Raw genomic sequence first — 25000 nt, forward strand, 5'->3', positions numbered from 1 at the left:
AGTTTGGATAAGAATCCTACCACCACTTCACAAGCACCTGAGACCTTTGTGGTTTACCCTGACCTGGAAGACAGGCAATCTACAGGTACTGTGGGTACTCATTGAACAATGCAGACTTTTAGCAAGTCAAGGGTCTCTGCTGGCCATGCTCAATGACTGGAAGACTTTTGCAGGAGGGCTCGGTCAAGTTTTGAACACCGTAACACTTATCCATCCATCAATTTTCATAAATTGTTCTGCACACAGGGCTCGTTGGTCTAGGCGTATGATTCTCGTTTCGGGTGCGAGAGGTCCCGGGTTCAAATCCCGGACGAGCCCTTCAATTGAAAACGTGTCGCTCAGTAAACTTCATAATTTCTGGCTGAGTTGTTTGGACAAGAATCCTACCACCGATTCTTTGTGGTTTACCCTGACCTGGAAGACAGACAATCTACAGGTACTGTGGGTACTCATTGAACAATGCAGTCTTTTAGCAAGTCAAATATGACCTACATATTAACGTCAATAAAAACCCGAGCAGCAGTATGAAATAAACTTTTTCTTTCTTTGACTTTTTACCTCCCTAAATGTGTTCCAAATATATATATATAAATATTTAATTCCTCTTGAACTCGAGTTCAAATAGTTCTATTTTTTGGTTCAGAATTTACAATTTATGGGAGTGCATTGTCACACAAAATGTCATGACTCACATCCAGACCAGGAATGAATGAAGAAGTTAACTTGGTAACAGAATGTGACCATTTGGGGGCATTTTCAGCACTCCTGCAACATTTCGTAGAATCTTTAGCTGAACAAATTTGCATTACCTTGAGATTATCTCCAGCAAGGAGCGAGAGCTTTCACTCTCTCTGAGACATTCATCCAGAGCATTTTTGGCTTCTTGACTTTCCTTCTTTACTTCCTGGATCCTCATTGCCAGCTCCCTCTTCGCAGAATCACTCTTCTGCAGCTGACCTTGCAGCACGTCCACTTGCTCCAAGGCGACATCCAGGCGACCATGAAGGTCCTGCCAATTAGACATAGATGTTGGTGTATGAGTATGTTACTCATTTTTTACCACTCAAAGTGTATAAAAACAAAGAAGTCAAGATAACGGAGTGAGGGAAGTAAGACAGACCTGAGCTTGTTTCTGGTGCTTGGAGAGGGCACACTGCAAAGCCGTTAAAGTATTGTTCCACAGAGAAGAACCACTTTCAGACGCACCGCCATCACTTTCATTAGCAACGAGCTGGACAGACGTTGTGCACATTGGCTACCGTTAGAATATGATTGTTTGCACGCAATCGGTTTCTTCTGACCTGATGGACACTGCAGAGCATTTTCTTGAGGGCTTGGTTCTCTGCATGCAGAACTTCCATCATTGCTTTGTCCTCAGTTCTCTGTGTCTCCTGAGCAGGAAACCACAATGGTAAAACAAACAACACAAGCCTGATGTTACATGGACTGCTCCCACTCTAAAAGACTTAAACTAATTCAATCTCAAACCACCAGTCCCGGTTGTTCACATCTCACCAACATGTCCAGGCTGGTCTGCATGCTACTGAGGGTGGAGTCCTTCTCGCTGTTTTGACTGCGAAGGTGCTGTACTGTGTCCACCAGCTCAACAACCCTGAATGCACCAACATCGACAGACTAGATAGAGCTCCTCAAGACAATTACAATTATCCTCAATAGTTCTTTAGTCATGCTTCTGCACCTGGAGTTGAGCTCAACTTTCTCAGCATCCCAGCGACCCTGAAGCTGCATGGCCTCTCTGAGCTTGACCTTCAGCTGCCTCTCCAGTGGCGACGTCTCTGCGCCACTAGAGGCACTCTCCTGCGTTGCCTTGGACTGAAGCGTCTGACAGGCGATGTGAAGATGCTGGCTGGCCGTGGCAACCTCGCCTCGCATGTCAGAAAGTGTCCTAGAAGTAGGCATTGTGTGTGATTGTGACGTCTGGCTGGCTACAAGCAAAGATTTATTTTTTTTAATCCACAAAAATAAAACACAAAACCAATATGTAATACTATTAGTGTTTATTAGTATTAATTAGTATTTTAAGATTTTCTAGTGTCAAAATGTGGTTGGATAGCCAAGATTGTCTTTTAACTGCCACCTCGAGGTAATGTAGATACTTCTGTTGGTTTTCCCAGTGTCATCAGATTTTTCTGATTTATGCAAAATTAAAAAAGCTTTAGTGGTATTTGAACGCCTCAGTTTTTGTTTTTTGATAAGAACTTATGCCAAAGTTACGCCCGGGTTTGGTTATAGTATAAACTCTTTCTTTTGCCCTGAACTATCATGCTCTGCGTGACATCTGCCGTGGCAGCCTGTTATTGTTTGTGTTCATTCCTTAGTTGCAGTTGTTGCCTTTATTGTGTTATATTTCCTGTTTGGTTTTGTGCTTTTGTCCTCAACTTTTACATTCCTGCCAAGATGCACCTGGCACTGATTTTGTGTTTGTGCTATTTAGTTCAGCTGTGTGTTTCTCTTTGTGCTGGATCATTGTGCTTAATGCCTGTTAGGTCTGTATGTCTGTCAAAGCCAGGCCTGTGAAAAACAGTGCGTTTACGGCAGAAACTCATTTATTTCATTAATTATGTACATTTTTGGGGTAGTACTTATATGCATCATGGCAAGCCACGGCTTTCTGTTATGACGACAGACAGCGGCACAATGTAGCTCCTCACAGAGTCTGACACTCTTTCATAACTTTATTCTGACCTGACCATATCAATGTCAGTACAATTCCATCACCTTGCATGTATCTCCAACTCTAAAGACGTCTATAGTCCATTTGTCATTGCAACGACACATCCTCATTGTCACTAAACAGACCGCACGATGCATTCACGTGCCATCTCTTAGCTTGACTCAACATGGCATTGGAACACATACAAATATAATGTTCTGCCTGTCATTCATCTTTCCTTCAATAAAATACAACAGTGTGACATGGTGATTAATCATAATTCATTAATAAAACCATGATTAATGCTGGGATAGGCTCCAGCATACCCCACGACACTAATGACGATAAGCGGCATAGAAAATGTATGAATGGATGGACCATGATTAATCTGATTAAAATTTTTAATCATTTGACAGCCCATTAAAAATACATCACTTGCATTTGAGTCCTGCTCTCTGCATCCTCTGCATCATAAAGTCAAGACTGAACTGTAGCATTCCACAGAACTGAGTGGTCCGCATGAAAAAAAAAAATATTGACCGCCCTAAGGCAGTTGTCATCACCACATCTCTATTGTCTGGGGCGCCTGTCAGTCAAAGGCCCTTGGAACGTTTACCCCCTATATAGCGCCTGTGAGTCTATGTGTTGGTGACTGTGCATTTTTGTGGACAAGACAGTTGCAAGTGCCAGCCATTTGATAAAGAAGAACACTAGAACACTATTGCTTTTAAGGAATCACTCATGGCAAAGTATGAGGACGGCCTTTCCACTCGCCGTCTTCACCAACAAGAATTGGAAAATGATGTTAAATATTAATGTCCATATTTATAACATAATTTAGAACTATTTCACATAATTTTCTGCATGTAAAACAATAATTATTCACTTTAAATATATATATTTTTTAATATTTTTGGGTGTCTGGAATTATTTCCTTTGGGAAAATTGCTTTGGTTTTTTTTTGCAAGTTTTGGTTGTCTGACCTTTTTGGAACACAATAATAACAAAAACCGTGTACCACTGTGTTACAAGTGAAGAGGCCTGCAGTGGATCAAAAAATGGTGAGTCGTTCTGCAGGGTTGAGAGTAGACTGGACAGGATGGGGGATGTGCTCCACACTCACCTGTCAGCAAAGCCCCTCAGCTGAGTGAAGGTGTTCCTCAGGGAGGCGGCCTGGCGCCACAAGGTTCTGACGCGTGCCTGCTCGCGACTCAGGCGGGAAGAAGATGTCTGTGGGGGGTGGGAGGAGGAGGAGGGGGTAGATTTAGCAAGAGATGGCACCTCTCATGTTATTGTGATTCCAAACAGACGCTGTCCTGGAAGTGCGCTGGCACACATACAAGTCATTGGATTTCCCTGAATAAACACATGTAGAACATTTACGGCCCAAAGTGGGCCACTCCTCCCGCCCTCTTCAGCACTTGGAATGCTTTCACAGGAAAAAACAACTGGAGAAATCACAGCAAGAAAGCAAGCAGGGAGCAGGAGTGATAGCTTGCTATGAATGGGAGTCGTCGAGCAATGGGTCTTGCGGGGAGGTTCATTCTTGCTTTTTGGATTTTTTTTTTTTGTCTTGGTGGGTCCGCTCACCTCTTGTTCCCTGCGCAGGCGCATATTGCACAGCTCCGCATCTTGCCGGGCCTTCCGCAAGCTCTCGGCCAGCCCCTGGTTGACAGTGCTGGCCTGCTCCAGTTGTTCCCGCAGTACACAGTTGACTTGGCTGAGGCTGGCACATCTGGGAATAAAACAACAAGGCTAAGTGCAACCATAGCGCTTTCGGTACCACTCCCACCTTGACAAAGAGCTGTCATGACACCACCCGCATCAACCTCATGTTATAATGCTTCAGAGTCGGTGTATCCACGGTACATTTCGGGGGCCTTCAGATCAACCCTCGCCCACCGAGCTTACATGTGCGACAGCTTTGTAACATCTGTGTCAGCTTAGCTTTCATTTGCAGCACATCTGCTCACAGAACATCTGCAGAGAGCTCCGGCTCATTCTCATACTCACACACCCTATTCCATGCTGTTTTGTTATCTTTGTGTGTACACATACACACTGCATGATGCTGTGTTTTTTTTTTTCTCAAGGCAGAATTATTGATGATTTCATTAGCTTGTGCAAGTGTACCTTTGTGTTTCCCATGTATCTGTTTACTTGTGGCAGCGCACGATAAGTACATTTGGACCGCCACATATAGATTTGGCGGTATCTCATTAACAATGCAACTTTCCACTTCCGATGCGATACCAATATTGCATCACTGCAGAAAAGAAATGCTTAACACCCTTTGCTGGTAGATGTTAGTGCTGGCCCAGCATCACCAATGTCGGACATTTTAGATGCAGGCATCTATAATTTTTTTGCTGATATCGGACTGATATCCGATGTCAGTATCCCCCTACTCAACTCACATTATAATGCAAATGTAGCCCCTCATTACACCTCCATGCAGTAGATGGCATCATGATTCCACCAGTATTCAGACCCTTCTAGATTCTGTTGTTGTTTTTTCTGGTCTTAGTGGACAGTTCCGGAGACATCCAGGATTCTCACTCTGGCAAATTGAGGAATTTCCTGATGTTTTTCAAGAGGCGTGACATCGAAACTCGTCGAAGCTCTACCCACCTTCTCTGCTCCTCCTCAAGTTGAGCGGCTTTACTGCAAACAGCTGTGTTGAGATGTTGCTCCTGACGCTGGGCCGAGTCCTGGTGGGCCTGCATCTAAATATGCACACACACACACACACACCTCGTATCACGAAGTTAGCACCTGTGTGGATGGTAGCATGTTTTATCCATTTCGGACTCAGACTCCAAAGTCTCCGTGGGCACCTGGGCCAAGACCAATACTGGGAGCAAGTAAGCAGCCCCACCACATGTTGGACCAGGTGGTGTCCAGAGTGAAATGGGAAGCCAATCCTTTGAATCAACACCTGTTTCTACAAGTACATAATCTCCCAAAGCCCATTAATAGTTCTGGAAGCAAACTTTGGGAAGGCAGTTTGTATTGGCAAGTGTTTGCGTTTCTGAGGTATTGCTGTGATTCTGTTACTGTAATGTTAAATATCTAAAAATGAGAGAGCAGTCAAGTCTAAGGAGACAACGTTTATTGCACTTACCAACAATTCTATCTTCTCCAAATCAGAGGTCTTCTTCAGAACCTTCTCCTCCAGTTCCCCACACCTGCTCTTGTACTGGATGACCTGGTAACAAAACCAACACAAACTGAGGTGCTCTAGAAATGTTCTTAGACCACTTCCAGACTCACCTTGGTCTGAAGCCTTTGGACTAGCTGGGCCTGTCTCTTCTGGGCCTCCCGGAAGACCTGCAAGCGCTGCCTGTACACACTCTCCTGGTCCGCGTCGGCTGGCGTCGACAACATCAGCATTTGACTGAGCTGGATGGAAATAGGCCAAAAGAATAAAATGCAATTACAGTCATCCTTCGCTACATCACGGTTCAAACATCACAAGGCCTGTCACAATAACAAATAACAGCAGCTGAAAATTAAGTTCTATCGTTTTGTAGTATTTCATTGTCACAAACTTTTTCATGTCACAAAATGAGGATTCCACCGTCAGCCATCTCTGTACGGAGTTTGCATGTTCTCCCCGTGTATGCGTGGGTTTTCAAACACGCCACCATGTCAATAAGTTGAGGCCAGCAAAATGATCAATTTCATTTTTAATTATCGTGCAATTAATTGATTGATTATCGTAGTGTATCCATCATCTTTCTGTCACAGTAATGGCCACTCTGTGACATTTTATGAAAACCTACAGAGGTTAAATTCTTTGTACACTTTCATGACAGTAAAAAATACTAACGACCACACTGACCGTATCCACAGTGAACAAAGAGCTGATGAGAACATCATCATCATCATGTGCATGTACTGTATGTGACACTGTTCCTCTAAGTTCTGCATCCCAAAAGTCCTGTAACCTCTCAGCCTCACGCAAGCCAAAGTGGTTGTGAAGCATCCACTGTATGCCGGTGCCAGACACCCTGTCTTCACTAATAGGAACCACATGGGCCAGGAGCACGGCAAACACACTGCCCCAGCACCCCCTCTCGCTGAAGTAACCACCCCCATCCCATCACCAAAGCACCATACAAACTCTTCTAAATCAACCCTGTGACCCTCCCCCAACCATCGCCCCCCTCCTGTACCTCATCTCAACTCCGGGTGTCCAATCAAGGCAACAAGAAAAAGAAAAACAGTCTCACGCAACCACTTTGTCACCATTGTACTCACAGGTTTAGACTAATTTACGGACATTGTTGACTTTCATGTTTTTCTATACACACACACACACACACACACACAGATGCCGTGCTTATGGAGAAACATCTGTGAGTGCAGCATCACTGTACATGCATCATGTCCAGCAAAGAGCACAATCAGTGTACTGATATTGTGTGTTCTATGGCAAGACAACTTCTGTACTTATTGCTAATTCTAAAACATACTACTTACCGTATTTTCTGGACTATAAGTCCCAGTTTTTTTCATAGGTTGGCTGTTCCTGCAACTTATACTCCAGAGCAACTTATAAATGAAAAAAAAATTCATGTTACATAAACACTGGACACCTCTTCTCTTCGTGTTTATTTTTTGTGTAGCTGAATAACTATTGTGTTAGCATATCTTACACCTATTCAGCCTGTTTTCTATTCTTTTATTGTTGGAACTTGCCTATCATGATGATGTAATGTCTGTTTTGGTCAAGTAGATAAATAAATCACCCGCAAAACATGCGACTTAAACTCCAGTGCGACTTATGTATGTTTTTTTCTCTCTAATTATGCATTTTTGACCTGGTGCGACTTATACTCCAGAGCGACTTATAGTCCAGAAAATACAGTATTTTAAGTGGATAAGCAGTGTTTCCCACACATTCATTTATTTATGAATGTCCAATGGATGTCCTGTAACTTTTTACTCTTAAACCCTGACAAAGCTGAGATGTTGATTATTGGCTCAGCTTAAACGTGCCTGTTGCCTGTTTAAGGACAACTCATTCTCGGTGTGATATTCGATACGATCTTTTTAAAAGCACATTAAGAATGTTACCATTCTTCAGGGCATTTTCTCATCTTCGCAACATCTCTAGGATTTGGCCTATTCTATCCTAGAAACCCTAGTCCATGCATTCGTCACGTCTCGCCTTGATTACTGTAATGTGCTGCTTTCTGGTCTTCGAGAGTCCAGTTTGAAAAGCCTGCAGTTAGTACAAAATGCCGCAGCACGACTCCTCACAGGGACAATTCGACCATATTGCTCCAGTACTAGCCAACTTGCACTGGTTCCCAGTTCATTTGAGATGTGCCTTTAAGGTTCTGTTACTTGCCTACAAAATATGGGTTGGCATCTTCCTATTTGGTTGACCTTGTTGTACCCTACACTCACGACACGCCGGTCTTTTGACAATTCCAAGAGCCAGAAAGAAGTATGCAGGCTTTTTATTTTTACAGTATACTTATTTTATAGTATTTCTGGCCTGTTTGACTATTTTGTATTTGCATTCTAAGTTCAGTTTTACACTGAAAAAATGTTTTACTATTCAGATTTTAGTTATTTATTAATAGTTTTTTTTCCTGTGAGGACGAAACAACAGATGGTTTGAAAAGGATGTTAGGGTGGCCAGCTACGTCAGAAGTTGAGCAACCATCTTTGAATCAACTTGGGGGGTTCACACAGGGGGAGGTCTACGACATCACCTCTCCCAAACATACAAGACTGAATAATTTAGCCTCTAGCAAATAAACAAAGACTCAGTCACCTTGGTTTCAGGCGTATTGATGACCATCTTTACAGCTGATTTAAATAGAAACGAATTGAGTCCACCCAGATGACAGGCCCCACTGTCATTTCACAAAAGAGCGAAACTGTTCTTGTCTGGATCAGATTACCTCTATCAGCAACCCGTCAATCTTGGGGACTTTTCCGGTCGATCGCAAGAATATTACAAAAAAAATAGGATTATATCAGTGCCCTCCCCCTCCCGGAGAGTGACCAACAGACACGCATGTTCAACCACTGAACACATTCGTACAACTTATCACCCTTCAGGCACGCAACCAGCCAGGAGCCCAATCCCCAAAACCCGACCATGTATCAGCACAAGTATACTTAATCACCTTGCCACGCAAGCATGCAGAGGTTAAGAGAGGAAGCAAGGCAGAGTAACACAGCGCAGGGATGTTCCTGTGGGCACATCAATAGTTGTTGCGATTTAATATGGCTCATAATCTGCCTTTGCTACATCAAATATAGTATGACGGCAGAAATATAACACAATAGACGTGCACCTCCAAAAAACACCAGACGGCCGACCTTGATGAAGAGCCACAATAGTAGGAGTGGCCAAAATGTGGCTTGAAGGCCATTAGTAGACTATGCTCATTTGTCATTGCATCACTGCAGAAACAAAATAACATTTAAAAAAATGCAAAAATGGTAAAAAAATAAATGGTCAGTGTTCATGGAGTCATGAACTGAGGCCTGCAGTTCTTTGGATGTTGTTGTGGGGCCTTTTGTGACCTCTTGGATGAAGTCGGTGCTACACTCTTGCGTCATTTTGGCTGGCCACTCCTGGGAAGAATCACTACTGTTCCACTTTTTTACACCACTGTCGGTTGCGGTGTGTTCGTGCTGCGTTTTTGTTGTTTTTGTTCTTTGCGCATTGCCACATATCCCTGGACATTTGACACATACTGTACTTAGCACATCTTAACATCCAATTTACTCAATGGCATGCTAAATTGTGTACTACTTGTGGGTAAAAAGTGTGTGCAAGTGTAAACAAGGCTTATGTCAAAATGAAATCACACACTTTTGATGGTTGCATAGAAAGAAAAAGAAGCTGACTTGAGGTAAGATAAACCGTTTTTAAGACGAAGTATGAAGATAAACACAAAAGTATGGAAAAACTACGCCTCACTCCAATGGGTTAAAGCAAGGACTTCCTCCCCAGTCTGCTGCTCTGGATTAGCCATGCTTCATGCCGGAAGCTCCCAGGAGGGGGCCATCACAGTTTGTTGTGGAGACTCCACCCTGCCCCCCACCACCATCATCATGTCCCCTCCATGTTGCGTTTAATAATAACATCTCAGAACCTGCAAGCATGCTCATTGTCCATGTGCATGATGTCTGTAAATAGACCCAAGAGACAGGACAGTAATCCCAATCCTAAAACAAAGGGGGCTTCCTGGGCTCCCAGACCATACACCTCTTTATGTCACTACAGCTGCTCCGCAATAATGTCCACTGTGATATTTAAGTAGTGAGGAGTCTTTTTTGTCATTTCACAGCTCCATATGGTTGCTATGGTTGCCTTTCACCCTACACCCATGCGTATCCGCTTATACAGCCCGGCTCATATTTCCAAAGTGGAAGGGTGCCCCGCCTCTTAAAATGTGCTTTGAATTATCTTTTTATATTTCTTGATATCTATGATTTGTGCCACTCCTCATATTGTCTCCTCTGATAAATACTTCGGACAACTTCAAGGGATGCCGGCGCTTTGATTCGCCTGCCAACGAGCAAGCGGAGAATGCTTCTCAAGGCCCCTGTGAAGGCTTTGGTGTTGGGGCCAAAGATCGCTGCCGCGCTCATGTGGCGGATAGAGATCCAATTCATTTCCCAGAGCACGTGATGTTTCTGCAGTCACAGCACTGTAGCCAGCTGATCAAGTCTCTCTGACGCTGCGTTGAGGACATCTGGTGGTGCGGCCGGCATTCGAAGGGTTACATCTGCAATGGTTTGGCCAGGCCTGAGCCGAGAGGCTTAATAAAGGGAATTAATGGAGCACACTATCAGTCAGATTGCTAAACACAGCTGGAGCGGATGTCCATCGCCCCAAAGCAGCCCTCGTCATACTCATGTGGTTACCCCCTTCACACAGTGAGAGCCCCCCGCTGGTTGAGAAAGTTGTTTAGTGTGTCGCCACTGACAAGTCGAGTGGAGCATCGTATTGCTGCTATGAGATCACATGGAAGTGTTGTCATGCAGCAGTCTTTTTGTGACGCTTGCTCTTAGCCATCGATTCCACTTGAATCTCCACTTCCTTGCAAGCTACTTGATTTTCATCATAGCCGCGACGCTGACACCGTAATATCAATTGGTAGACAGGGAATCACAGCAATGCTGGATACCTCTATTGTGGTACGTAAAAAGGTGCTTGAATAAAAAAAAACAGAGCTGCATACATATTGATACATAGAATAAATAAATGAATTAATAAATTGGCTGCACGGTGGTAGAGCGGTTAGCGCGCAGGCCTCACTGCTAGGAGACCTGAGTTCAATTCCACCCTTGGCCATCTCTGTGTGGAGTTTGCATGCCGCCAATTAAATTAAATTAGCATGCTCAAGGAGAACATGATGCAAACTCCTAGCTGTGAGGCCTGTGCACTAACCACTCATCCGCCGTGCAGCCTTAATCTAAACATTAAAGCACTGAAGCATTAAAGCAAATATTATGCTTTTTCCACTTTTCTGACCTATAAAATTAGTTAGAATGTTGTATTCTCGTGTTAAACAATGCAAAAGTCTCCGATAATTAGGTTTGCACATTTCAAAGCCCCAAAAGAGGTTTCTGATGGCTCAAAACGCTCGGTTTGAAAAGGCATGTAAAACTGTTCCTCTGTGATGTCCCAGAGGGGTGGACTTCCTTATATATATATAAAAACTCTCTGCCCTCCCCCAAGCTCTGCTTCCCCCGCCTTCCCCCTCGAAAGGGAAATTCACGTTTGTTTACAATTGCTAAACACGCCACCGTTAGTTGCCTGGTTGGTTTCTGATTCCCTACCAGCAAAAGAAATGCATTTTAATCTGTCAACGGCATTTAACACTGGACTGTTTTGTGAACATGGACCACTATGCAGCTGGACTAGCCGACAAACTTGCTGACGTCCTACACCTTTTCAACGATACTTTGTCGTGTGAAAGAGTCAGAAGGGCAAGTAGTAACAGTTTATCAGTGTCCTAACTGTGTTTATTTTGTGTGAGTCCTGGAGCAAAAGCGCTTGTCTGTGTAGCATTATAGCATAGAGGAAGCAGGGTTGCTAACTCTAGAGTTTTTTAAACACTGGTAGTCCTGCAAAACACATTACATGTTACAGATGCTGTAGAAAACGCTAAAATGCTAAGGCAACTTAGCATTGAGAGACATCTTGAAGTAACCTCTTTTCTTGAGAAACTTCGAACTGTACAGTCTATACTTCCGGATCGGATTCGGGATCCAACACATATGACTAAAAGCAGACATTTTAAAAAGATAAATCACCATTTATCAACTCCTATAAAGTTAGTGGCACAAAATGTGTTTCTATGCACTGGCAGTGTGACCAATCACAGAAGAGTGGGCATGCCTACAGGCGAGAACGCTTTCTGCACTGGTTATCGCTTAGTGTTTTAAGATGATGCCATGACATCATTATTTTTCTGTACCTGATTTAATTTTTTATGTCCTTGCAGAAAATAGCATTGAGGCTTCATTCAACATTCAATAAAGCTTTTTCCAGGCATGTTTTCTCGAGGGAGGCCAATTAATTTTTACAATTTCTTTTTTTGGGGCAGAGGGGGTTAGATACATTTTGGCTGCGCTGCGTCACACTGCAGCCTCAATGGAGGAGTTTGTTCCAGCAGGAACAACACAAAGTGAAAAGGGGACAGTAATACAGTAACACAATCCTTCAAATCAGACTTTATCCGCGGGAATCTACATTTGCCAGGCCTCTGTGCAGGCAGGGAAACCGGCAAATGGCATCTGGTGTCAGCAATCACTCATCGGGGTGTTTATCTGCCACACGGCGGTGGTGTGATGAGGGGGGTCGGTCCCTGGCGATGTTCCAATAGCAACACGCAGAGTTCAGAATCGCACCACAACATGTCTCTAAACTACCACAGTGGGTCAAGGGTCACCCGCAACTTGGTCACCAGAGGTCACTTGAGGGATTTCAGTTTTTACTCCGGTGTGGTAAAGATTTGATCTCATGTGGGTCACACATTTCAAATTTAATTTATAGCACAAGCTTTAGAAAAGGCAGGCTTAGCAGACAGAATGACTGCAGTGTTATCACAAATGGTCGCTTTGTACAGCGGCAAAAATGAGGTTTTTCTTGAGAGGGAGACGTTAGTCCTTACGAGCGCAGCAGGACAGGCTATAACTGAAGACATCATAAGGGGAGCCTTCATGAAGCCCCCATGCCCTCACCTAAACATTTATTCAAACCAACAAACATACACAACACACACACACATGCTCAGTGTCACTACACGCATTACTGATAACACTGTGTCTCTTCTTTCTACACTTGGATAAGAGTTAAGAACGTTGAAGTATAACTAAAAACTGGTGCAGTTGAGAAATGTTTTATGCTGGCCACAGTTTGACCCTGGAACAGATCATTTTATTTCCATGTGTTCTGTAAGAACAATGGTAACAATAACACAGACTTTTGAAAACCTCCCCAAGATGTAACCTATTATCTCACTTTTCCAGAACTGGAAAATATGGGAAGCTTGAACAGTAGTCTAATTCAATCCAGCCAATATTATCCACAAGTCGTCCAATCAGAGGAAAGGTTTTCCAAAAGGGAACTATTCCAAATAGTGCATGAAGTGCAAGTTAAGCGAAAAAGATAGAAAAAAGTGATTTGACACCTTTACCTTCTGTGTGGGGCTGCACTGTTTGACTGGTGACTCGTTGAGGTCAGTCTGGGTCACAGAACTGGACTCCCACTGGTTGTCATCCATCTTGGCGGCTTCACAGCTTTCACCTTCTACCAGGAAAACAAATCATTCATACACCATTCAGTCTCATAAGGCCTGTACTGGATTGTGTGGCAGACAGTGGTTTTCCCACCGGCCAGGTTACAGGTGATGATCTGGCGGATGAGGGTCGAGACAGGCGCCGATACCGCTCCAGAGCCCAAAGTCTCTCCCGAGTGTCCCTCTAGGTCAAGCAGAGACTCTTCCAGCTTCTACAAGTGATTGTTTACAAATATTTTGACAATTTTCCTTTCCTGTATTTGTTAATGTAAGGATTTGACACAAGTTGTTACATGTTGGATATTTTGGGAAACAAACAAAAATCACTGGTTAAATTGAGCCATTTTCTCTTTTTAAAGCAATCGGTCTGCTTGATAATTGATGGTATTTATTTAACGCAATAAAGATTTTAACAAAACAGATGAGATGGATATTTTCCAGTTCTTTTATCTTTATTTATTGTGTGTCTTTATTGTTTTGTTCATATTATTACGGTGTTCAAACCTCAAAAGGATTTACATGAAAGCCTATAGGAGGAGCACTATTTTTCTCAAGGAATTGTATGAAATAAAAAGAAATAATTGTATTATTGTATTGATATTGTTACATTGTCTTATACTGTATTATTAAATCATTCCACGTTTGTTGATACAAATATTTGTTTGTCTAAAATCTGTGTGTACTAAAATCACATCATTCACTGAACAAAATTACATTACAAGTGAAACGGAACAGTAAAGGTGTCGTCAAAACTGGCCCTTTATTAACTTAAGTTAACAGATCAATGATCGATCTCATGATTTGCATTATTTACATTTTTTTAACTAACAATAATGCTTCTTTAATATGTACATAGGATACTATATACCCTTCATCTACCTTTAAGGTAGCTTAATTGATTTTAAACTGTTTTTTAAAGGTAGTTTTCTCCACACTTGAAACTGCTACTGAACCCGGATTTGACCACGCCCCTTCTCATCTTATTTCCGGTTAGAAATTAAAGTTTATCAAACGAAAATGACATTTTTGTCGATGATTTACAAGTTGGAGTCCAATATGAAAAAAAAATACATATATATCAGTAATTGTGTTAAATCACAATGCTGAACGACAGGGTATTTTACATTCTCGAACATTATTGTTTATCTGAAACCGTTTATCCGACACATTTTAAGATTCTGTCCGCCACGATAGTGTACATCATTTAATCTTCTCCTCGAGGAGGAATGGCGAAAAGTGATTCACGTTAAATAATTAATGAAATAGGTTTGAAAATGAAATAAGTGGCATACCAACCTGAATGACGACATCCAGAGCAGGTGAAATCTCCTTTTCCTCCCGTGGGGAACTCATTACGAAAAAAACAATGAAAAGACAAATGACCGTAGCTTTATTGTAGCTTCCTGGAAATTAAGGACCGGAAATATTGCAGCACATCCCAATGCCTGACTAAAATAAACTTTTAAACCGGTCCAACGTAAAGGTCGCAATGTGTGTCCATGAAAGAGTTTGACGATTAAATAAAGCGTTTTAGAAACAATAAAAAAATAGCTGAAAGTAAAAAAAAAGTAGGATTGTCGCTGGCTAAACTTCACCAGCACCGACTTGACTTCCTCGCGACCACTGGCCAGGTTGCCTTGGCGACCACAAGCCTTGGGGTCATTGCCATGGAAATGGGTGTTGTTTGAGTGTTGCCTTGGCAGGATACAGATAAAGCTGGATTCCTTAGGGTTAATAATCACAAGTGGTGTGATTTTATCACTTATATATTTTTTTAATATTCATAATTTAAAGCCTATCACACATTTAGTAGTTTGCACACTAGTTCACATTCAGTAGCACCAAATAGTTCTAACATCAGAGAAGACACGCAGATCATATGACAGCTATTCTACACTATCCCAGAAGGAGCATTCCGGATCCTATCATGACACAAGCTTGTCCCGCTGACCACATGGCATTAGTTACGCGGCTCTGCTGGGAAGATCTCGAGCCAGTGAGCGAGGTTGAGGAAGATGGTGGCGAGGCCACTTTCTGGGAAGGATGCTCTTCACATCCCAGGTGTCACAAGCCTGTTTGTACGCTTCCATCTCCATCTCGTAGACGCCCTGTGTTTGTTTGTGGTTCAACATCAAAGCTGCCAAAATGTTGCTTCAAAGTGCGTCTGAGGCTGACACTTAATGAAAGTTTCCTGTCATAAAACAGCGAGAAGTGTACCACCACACAAACGGACTCACCGGGGATGCGGCGAGGCTTATCCTGTAGCACAAGGCTGTTGTTTGCAGCAACATGGAGGAGAGGGGACGCTGGCCAGGAAGAAGGTAACACTCGAAGCTCCTCATTGTGGAGCTTCAAGTGTTACCTTCTTCCTATGGTCCTTCTCTAGCAGCCGGGCCCGCTGCCGCCGCACCATCATCTGCGACTTCCTTGAACGTCCTCAATTCTGGGGATTATGCTTTGTGTGGGAGTTGTGGTTGAGGGCATCTAGCTGCTGAGATCTCCTCGCTCTCAGGTTGCTTGGAGTGAAAAGAGGAAACTTTATTAATTTTAGGTTCTTTTGAGGTTTGTGGTTCCATGTAACGTGAACAAGCACCTTCAAGGTGTCCATGAGGATGCTCTCGCTGCCATGAAAGTGGACCAACCTACTGCACTGCGACACTACCACCACTGCTATGATAATGGACTTATCAACACAGGTGGCCTGGAATGATCAGTCCCATCCAATGAAATTCCAAGCAGGAATGCTTGCTTTCATCTGTCAGGTTTATTTTGAAGATATGCTCTGTTTGGCTGTTAGCACAGAGCTGGCCTACACTTTAATGGACTCTCTCTTTGCTCTCGCTCCAGCGCTCCACTAACGTCTCTGAACAGCAGCCCGGGAGTTTTTGTTCAACACGTTTTCTGGACTGGGAATCGTTTTTCCACTCGTGCGACTGATCCTGTGACTTCTGTTTTCCCAAGCTACTTAGTGTGTTTCTAAGCCAGCTTGTGACGCAACACACAAGTGATGAGTATCTCAAGTTGCCTTCATGCACTCGCGTATAAGAACTCAATTACTTGGCTTTTTTAATTTGAATTTCATTTAAATTGCCAACATTTTTCTCACCTTAAATTATCAATGTTTCAATTCAATCGTCTTACACAACAATTTTGTTCAACTCAGTGGGGTTACAAACCCAATTCAAAACTACATTGCCACTTTGGCGGATATCAAAAAAGGTAACATAAAAGCACCATCAAATATGAAAAACAACTAAACAAAAGGTTATCGCAAATCTATGTCTTCTGGCAACATGTTCAGAATTTTTTTTTTTTTTTTTTTGTGTCCTGTCCAGCCATTGGGGCAGATAGTATTGTCGATCTAAATGCCCTCACATGCTAAACAGATTTGTACTCAGAATTCTAAAGAAAATAACCCAAGAACTATTTGAATAATTGAATTCAAGATGGGACTGGTTAGCCCGCAGGCATCTCCTCAAAGAAGGTGTCTCATCTTTGGTAAGTTTCACCAGGGATATATGAAAAGTAAGTCAAATATGTAAGGATACGCCATACTTAATCTATATGATCGGTATCAGTATCTGTATTTGTGGATTTCACTCATCGGTGATTGGTATCGTGATTGGTATCAGAATCTGACCCATCAGCTACAGTCGTGGGAAGTGTAAGTGTGATCAGTGTGAATGGTTGTTTGTCTATATGTGCCCTGCCATTGGCTGGCGACCAGTCCAGGGTGTACCCCGCCTAAAGACAGCTGGGATAGGCTCCAGGTGTAGAAAATGGATGGATGGATATTGGATCCCAGTGGGGCATGATGGTAAGTTTATTTTACGGTTGTGTAGAGAGTCAATCTGCAATCTTCTTCTCTTGGCCGACTTTTCGCCTGAGGAACTTTTCTGGAGTTTGTCAGAAGGTCAATTTTTCTCCAAAGTGCTGATTCAAGCTACAGTTCAGTGTGAGATACGAGTAAAAGGAACCAGAGTCAAACCTTGGTTACCATATGTCCTAGTTTTTGTATTATTTGTTTTCATAGAAGATTTTTCCTCGGTTTCCGTACAATATTGCACATAACAAACTAGTCTCTAATCATCATTGATCATATTATTCGAGTTTCTTAAACAGGTGAATTCGATTTACACCATTTCCTAAGGGAAAAATTACCCCGTTTCAGTTTTTGACAAAACTTTTGGAACAAATTAACGACAACAATCAAGCTACCCCTGTACTAGAAATAATTAATTCACATGAAAAATGATGAAAGAACAAAACGTTCAGCAGTAATGACAGATGCATGGAAGCTTTTAGATGCACTGTCCTCATGTGCTCCTCACATGACCTCTGACTCCGCCCTGCAAGCAACATCGCCATCAAGTTGATATCAAACGCAAAGCAAGCCGATCATCGCCACTTCTTCTCACTACGCCGCTCCAGCTTCCCCGGAGTTGTGCAATCCCCAAACAGATAAACAAGAGGAGAGGAGTGAGCAGAAGGGAGGAGGTCCCGCTTCCTGGGTGACCCTTCTCGTAACAGTTCAACGTCCTCGCAGCTCCAGCGGGCCCGTCCCTGTGCGTGCATCTAATTGGACCCAGTGGCAGGGAGGCATTTGGTTTTCATCAACACCGATTCTCAGCTGCAAACACACACACTCACTCACAAGCCCAGCTCGTCCTTTATCAAAGACCTGATCGCTACAGATCAGGAGCCAAGAGTTCACGACCTCGCTCTGCGCTTTAGTTAACCGTGTCACAAGCCTGTCAGCGTTTTTAACAAACTTGGTAGCACGGGAATGCATTGAAAACAACCTGCTCATCAGCCAAATGTTTGCGACATCGCATCGTGGGGGATGTACACACACACACACACACACACACACACACTAGCGTGTGGTGTAACTTCACATACTGTACATTCACAGTACAGGGTTTCCTGCAGGTCAGGTCAGTGGTGGGAAGCTGAGAGATGGCGGGAGCTCCTCATGTTTTCACATGAATTTAAATGGCATTTATGGCAAAAAAATGCAAGATTGCGTGTAACACAGATATCCTCAACGTTTTATAATCATTAGACCAGGGGTCTCAAACACGCAGCCAAATGTGGCCCACAGGACACTAGTTTGAGGACCCCGTCTTGATATGAAAGTTTAATGTTTGATATGGATGCTGTTTGGTATCACGTACCCAGAAAAAATTATTACGTTTGATTAATGTTCATGTTGGCGGCACGGTGGTCTAGGGGTTAGCGCACAGACCTCACAGCTAGGAGACCAGGGTTCAATCCCACCCTTGGGCATCTCTGTGTGGAGTTTGCATGTTCTCCCCGTGCCCGGGTTTTCTCCGGGTACTCCGGTTTCCTCCCACATTCCAAAAACATGCTAGGTTAATTGGCGACTCCAAATTGTCCATAGGTATGAATGTGAGTGTGAATGGTTGTTTGTCTATATGTGCCCTGTGATTGGCTGGCGACCAGTCTAGGGTGTACCCCGCCTTACGCCCGAAGACAGCTGGGATAGGCTCCAGCACCCCCCGCAACCCTCGTGAGGAAAAGCGGTAGAAAATGAATGAATGAATGAATGATTAATGTTCATGTTAAAGGTTAAATAACTGTTAATAGTTATCCTCCCTATCCGTGTGGAAGTGGTAAGTTTTTGGCTATTTAAGTTTAAAGGAAATAACTTGAAGGCTACCGTTTAGGTCGCGAGCTCTCTAGTTTGCGAGTTAGCATGTGTCTCAAGACCCTTCAGTTGCGCAATATGTTGTAAATAAAATGTGTGAATGTGAGTGCGAATGGTTGTCTATATGTGCCCTGTAATTGGCTGGCCACCAGTCCAGGGTGTACCCCGCCTCTCTCCCGAAAACAGCTGGGATAGGCTCCAGCACCCCCGCGACCCTCGTGAGCATAAGTGGTAGAAAATGAATGCATGAATGAATGGTTGTTTGTCTATATGTGCCCTGTGATTGGCTGGCCACCAGTCCAGGGTGTACCCCGCCTCTCACCCAAAGACAGCTGGGATAGGCTCCAGCACCCCCCATGATCCTTGTGAGGACAAGTGGAAGTGGTAAGTTTTGGGCTTTTTAAGCTTAGAATAGGGCTGTCAGTGAATTAAAAATATTTAATTGTGATTAATCACATTTTGTCCCTTGTTAGCTAACTAATTAAATGCACTGGATGCATATCTATAAAAAGTACAGATGTAAATTTCTTTGCGGTCAGTCATTTGATACGCAACTAGAGTAAGAATATGTAAAGAATAAGTACATACACTTTTAATTCATGTCCATTTTGGAAATGTGGGCCATTAATGTATTCCAAAAAATAACTTTTGCATGTTTAATGCAAGTTGTGTTTTTGATCATTTTGTCGGACAGTCCTTGAATGCACCTTCTAACTTTATGATGAATGCATAAAGGTAAGCGATGATACTGATGTGTTGAAAATCTTTCCGAAAATCTTTCGACTTGAGCCATGGTCACATTGACACAAGCCTTCAAATAGCTGTCCTCTGCTATGCCTGCCATTAAATAGCAACTCGTAACCCGAATTTTACTTCACGGCAAAACAACACCTTGCATTTAAAAACATACTCGTTAGACAAATCCCGGCAGTGCTTCTTAAAAGGGAGAAAACCGCTAGCCAGGGGCCGCGCCTCGCTGGCTCGCCATCGTCATCCTCTTCATGTGCGAGTGCTGCTCTTCACTGCTGACTTATTCATGGATTCTGTTGGCCGTCAGCCGCGGATCATCATGTGTGGCCCGGCCCGGCACCTGGGAGGCTTTGATGTGCAGTCAGTTGAAGTCAGTTGAAGTCTGCTGTCAGCTAACAATTCCCTGATTACTCCGCTGCCCTTTTGATGGACAACAAATCATAAATCCACAGACAGCACATCCTCTTAAGTCGAACCTCAACTCTAAAGCTTACTCTTTGTGGGGTTTTCTTCCCAGTATTTCTTCCTGTAAGACTCCAACCTTGTTCTCAGTAGATATGTAAATAGCCACTAATCTTACATATTAACATTAAAATGTTAATTAATATGCACTGACCCTGTCGTTCTTATATAAGTGAATTTCCAGTGTAGGATTACTTATTTCTAAATTTGTAGTTAAAAAAAACCTGTTTACAATCTTCTATGGATTTTAACATTATTAGAGTCCTCTAGACATAAAATAACACCCCTATAGTCAGCTTTGCACTCCTATTATGCCTATATAGTAGACATAATAAGCGACAATAAGCCATTTCAGACATACATAAGACACAATATAGACTCAAGAGATCAAGTCTGGTGCTTGTGTGTCTCATACAACATTACAGTAACATTACTGACTCCAGCATCACCAAACGTGTCCTCAACTCCAGTCACTCTTTATACCACTAACACTGCTTCACTTCTTTTTACATTTCATTGAAGCAATGCAAATCATTGTTTTATTACTGTAAGCCGTCATAAACCCACAATAAAAGCCTGTTTTTCCAGCAGTCAAGACTGGTGCTTGTGTGTCTCAAATAGTGGGGCGGGTCCCCCCCTGGGTGGACACAGTGAATGTCAGGGGTGGCGTGAGAGAAAGGGAATACTTTCAGTGTTAATGCAGCCCTGCCAACATGTACATATTTGTCCTACTCAACATAAAGTTGGACTCTTGAATATTTGTACTTTTTGTTGCATTTTCCTGGTTTCAGTTGCGAGTTCACTCTGTACAGTACAGACTCTTGGAATTTTTAAAATTTTTCAAGTAATATTAATAAATTAGCTGTTTCCTGGTTAAATGCGGCCTATTATTGATTACAAATTAAATAATTTCAAACATAAATATGACTAAGCAAACTAAAATGCAAATCTTGCATTCAGAAAAATCATTAAAAGGCGTTGTGATGAATGTAGTATTCTACACTGGTCACTAGGTGTCAGTAATGTTACCGTAATGTTGAGTGAGACACACAAGCACCAGAATTGATTTCAGGAAAAACAGGCTTTTATTGCAGGTTTGAATGATGTCACAACAACACAACTTTAAATTATTGTTATTTATTCTAAATAATTTAAATTATTTGTACAAATTACTGTTTACGCTGTACATTGTTGTTCATATTTGATGGCATCTATTTATTCTCCACTTTATTATTTATTATTTATTATTTATTATTTATTATTTATTATTTATTATTTATTATTTATTATTTATTACTTATTATTACACAGGAGCCAGGCAACGACATTTCGTTGGCAATTTCACTGCTGTGTTATTGTGCAATGACAATAAAGAAAGTCCATGTCTATGTCTAACAGGCATAATAATCCTTAACGAGTGTGAGGCGAGTGTGGAGTTGAATTTTGAGGTGTTAGTTCATGTCTAGAGGGCTACACACATATTAAACATTAATTTTTGGAAGGTTGAAAACTTTTCTATGCTCTACAAAAAATATATATATTTTGCAAAATTCACTTATCACAGTTGGGTCTGCAAACCAGTTAAGAACAATGAATGAGGGATTAGTGTATCTGTATTTTATTTCATTTTTATGTTTGAAAATGTTTAATTTAGGCAAAAAAAAACTTAAAACTTGCTTAAATGTACATTTTTCTGCAATAGTAGGCTGTATTCAAATTAAAAAAATAATATAGAAATTAATATAAAAAATAAATTAATATCGTTTTGATAAACTGTGATCGAGTGAAGCCGAAGAAGTGGAATCGCAAAGCGGGAGTCATGACTGATGATAGTGCCAAGGACAATCCAGGGCTTGGAAACCATCTTCCGTCTTTAAGGTCACCTCTTTAAAAATACTTGAACTGAGTGGATTATTTCTATTGTTTGTGGGGTTTTATGTTTGACAAGACCAGTTCTACAAGGGTTGAGTACACATTTTTGTTTTTTTTTCCATAACGAACTAAAAAAAATGTGATGTCACGGTTTGTTATTCTCACACATACACATATTTTCATTTTCCGGAAAGCAAGAGTGACCTCAGTGACATTTGGTGTTGCAAATGGATGAAAATGATTAGTCCAGCTTCCCAGATGTTTGCTCTTACCTCCCCGACCACGCCAAAGATCACAGATGGTCAGAACCGACCCAGATGGCTCAGAGAAGCGGAAGAAAGAAAAAACACACAGCAGGTGAGCTTCGGTTGTTCTCCATGGCACGCAGGTATCTGGCGCAGTCATGTCCATCAATATCTCTGTCGGTGGGCTCGCCGTGGCGGGCTAGCATTCTGACGGGGGGGCACAGATATGCATGTGTGATTTACGGCTGAACTTTGGTTTACTTACAATTCAAAAATAGCAACACCAAAGACAACCTCCAGCTCTCTGTTTGCCAGTAATCCCTCATGACCTTTGCCCCGGCCCCAAGCAGCTGCTACAAAACACGGTAGTGCCCCCTGCAGGCGACAAAGTGCAGTACAGTGGCTCCCTCTCTATATTGGTAGGACAGGCTACTGTCGGTGTGGCTCACTTGTACGAGGAAACAACCAGCTCATCCAGGTGAAGGAGTGAAGGAGTTAAGTGGGAACGTGAAGGAAGGCCATCACGTTTGGGGGTCTATATGTGGGTGGCGGTGTGCAGGCAGCAGTTCTTCATTAGATGCTGCGACATCTGCACGCCTGGTGGTTCATGCTCTTGCAGTATAACGCCTCCTACCGTAGACCCGGGAATTTCCGACCACTGTGCCATGAACCATCATCGTGTGCTACAGCTCCAGCTACAGCCGGGATCTCAAAATGGCAGCTTGGGAGACCAGTGCCACACCCATCCATCAGTTTTCTATATTTTCCTCACTAAAAAACACGCAAAGAGAACATGCAAACTCCACACAGAGATGCCCAAGTGTAGATTCAAACACAGATCTTCTGGATCTCCACTGTGTGTGTGGCCTACTTGCTAACCACTCATCCACCATGCGGGCCCGTGCCACATTGTAGAAATAAAATTAAATGGTAAAAATAGCTGCAACTGGACAGTCCAGAGTGTACTCACCTGAAGTCAGCTGGGATAGCATCTCAAGATCCAGAAAACCCCTGAATCCCTAGTGGAGGTAAGTGACATAGAACATGCATGGTTACAAAAAATGAGCAATAAAGGCCCGTGTAAAAAAGGAAGAAGACAATGATCATGTTAATGATTTCTCACAATAAATGTATGATATGATATATGAAACACTTCTCCACTGTTTCTATACCAGCAACATTCATGTATTATAGCAGGGGTCGGGAACCTTTTTGGCTAAGAGAGCCATGAAGGCCAGATATTTTAAAATGTGTATCTGTGAGAGCCATATACATTTTTTTAAACATTGAATGCAATAAAATGTGTGCATTTGTATGTAAGACCAACAGTTTTAGATATAATGGGCTCTAATTATGTAGACCAGGCACACTACCCCACGCCAATGGGGTGTGGCCAGCACACTTTCGTGAGCAGCGCAGTGTCCAATAATAAATCAAATACTTGCTGCCATTAATGCAACTTCTGCTGCTGCATAGTTTTGAACCGTATTCAGTACACGTATTTCATTCTTTTTTCATCTCATTTCATCTTCGTCAGAAGGCTTGGTTCTGCAGCTTTAGCTAGGTGACTATTTGACTAAAGGAGGAAAGTTTACATTTACATGTTGACATCTCAATGACCGAGGTAGACTACAGCATTACCCAGTAATAATCAAGTTTTGGTGTTTGACCTGGAAAATATCATCAAGAAAGATGGATATGGTCGGCCATATTGCAGTAGAAAATAGATGGACGAATTAAAATGCATAAGAAAGTTTTGATTTTTAATATTATTTTTAACAGTCATTTCTGTGATGTTTACTTTAAAATGTTAGCAAAAATACATTTTTATTGTGGTAAGAAATGCTTGAGAGCCAGATACAGTCATCAAAAGAGCCCTACCTGGCTCCCGAGCCATAGGTTCCCTACCTCTGTATTATAGTGACAGTCAGGACAATTCAATGCTTTTCCACTAGAGGGCAGGAGATACACAATTTATCTGTTGCCTGTTGCCATTCATACATTTTTTTCACCAGCATCCCTGTGATGTTTTCCGTCACTTCCACATTGCAGCCCGCTTACTCCACCAGCCACCACAGCTCCAGTACATGCCCGTTGGCGGAGGCCTCATGGGCCAGTGTCATACATTCAAAATATATATGTATATATATATTGTAATGCCCCTGGTTGTGATAAGGAAGAGACACTTACGTCGCCGATGCACTTCAGTCGCTTTATTATAATAGCGGTCAACCTTTTTACAGTTCACTCACACCCGGGCTGCTGTGGCCACAACCCACGCCAACACACGCACGCCATTCCCTCCTTGCTAGCGCTCTCTCCCGTCTCCCACTTACCTGGCGCCACACCCAGTCTCACGCGCTCACTCGTGACGTCACCTTCCAAGCCCCGCCCTATTAAAGGCCAAAACACACAAATATATATATATATTTTTTTTTTTTTTGGGTCTAATACAACAAAATGGAAGAAGTGTACTTTGTTCTGTTTATACTGTGAAAATGTATAAATGTACAGGATTGCACTGGGTGTGGACGTCCGCCAA

At 42.5% G+C, this 25000-nt stretch overlaps 1 protein-coding gene, 1 long non-coding RNA gene and 1 other non-coding gene across 3 annotated transcripts in view; 1 reads left to right on the plus strand and 2 right to left on the minus strand.

Moving 5' to 3' along the window:
* crocc2 (ciliary rootlet coiled-coil, rootletin family member 2) overlaps window positions 1–15779 on the minus strand; it is a 50721-nt gene extending 34942 nt beyond the window's left edge. Inside the window, exons 1-13 of the mRNA XM_058072926.1 lie at window positions 14755–15779; window positions 13553–13670; window positions 13357–13469; window positions 5948–6076; window positions 5799–5882; window positions 5306–5400; window positions 4265–4409; window positions 3798–3904; window positions 1700–1906; window positions 1516–1612; window positions 1302–1391; window positions 1121–1231; window positions 810–1009 (exon numbers count right to left, since the gene is read on the minus strand). Coding sequence (XP_057928909.1) covers window positions 810–1009; window positions 1121–1231; window positions 1302–1391; window positions 1516–1612; window positions 1700–1906; window positions 3798–3904; window positions 4265–4409; window positions 5306–5400; window positions 5799–5882; window positions 5948–6076; window positions 13357–13469; window positions 13553–13670; window positions 14755–14811 — 1553 coding nt within the window. The 5' untranslated portion in view covers window positions 14812–15779. The remainder of the gene's footprint in view (window positions 1–809; window positions 1010–1120; window positions 1232–1301; window positions 1392–1515; window positions 1613–1699; window positions 1907–3797; window positions 3905–4264; window positions 4410–5305; window positions 5401–5798; window positions 5883–5947; window positions 6077–13356; window positions 13470–13552; window positions 13671–14754) is intronic.
* trnap-cgg (transfer RNA proline (anticodon CGG)) lies at window positions 247–318 on the plus strand. The gene has a single exon. It is a non-coding gene; the product is annotated as a tRNA-Pro (tRNA).
* Window positions 15780–20667: 4888 nt separating the features above from the next.
* LOC131129391 (uncharacterized) lies at window positions 20668–24788 on the minus strand. The gene is made up of 3 exons (XR_009129835.1): window positions 24649–24788; window positions 23429–23477; window positions 20668–22665 (listed from the first exon to the last, which is right to left on the minus strand). It is a non-coding gene; the product is annotated as an uncharacterized LOC131129391 (long non-coding RNA).
* Window positions 24789–25000: the final 212 nt, after the last annotated feature.

The sequence above is a fragment of the Doryrhamphus excisus genome, chromosome 5, assembly GCF_030265055.1.
Source record: "Doryrhamphus excisus isolate RoL2022-K1 chromosome 5, RoL_Dexc_1.0, whole genome shotgun sequence".
Lineage (NCBI taxonomy): Eukaryota > Metazoa > Chordata > Actinopteri > Syngnathiformes > Syngnathidae > Doryrhamphus > Doryrhamphus excisus.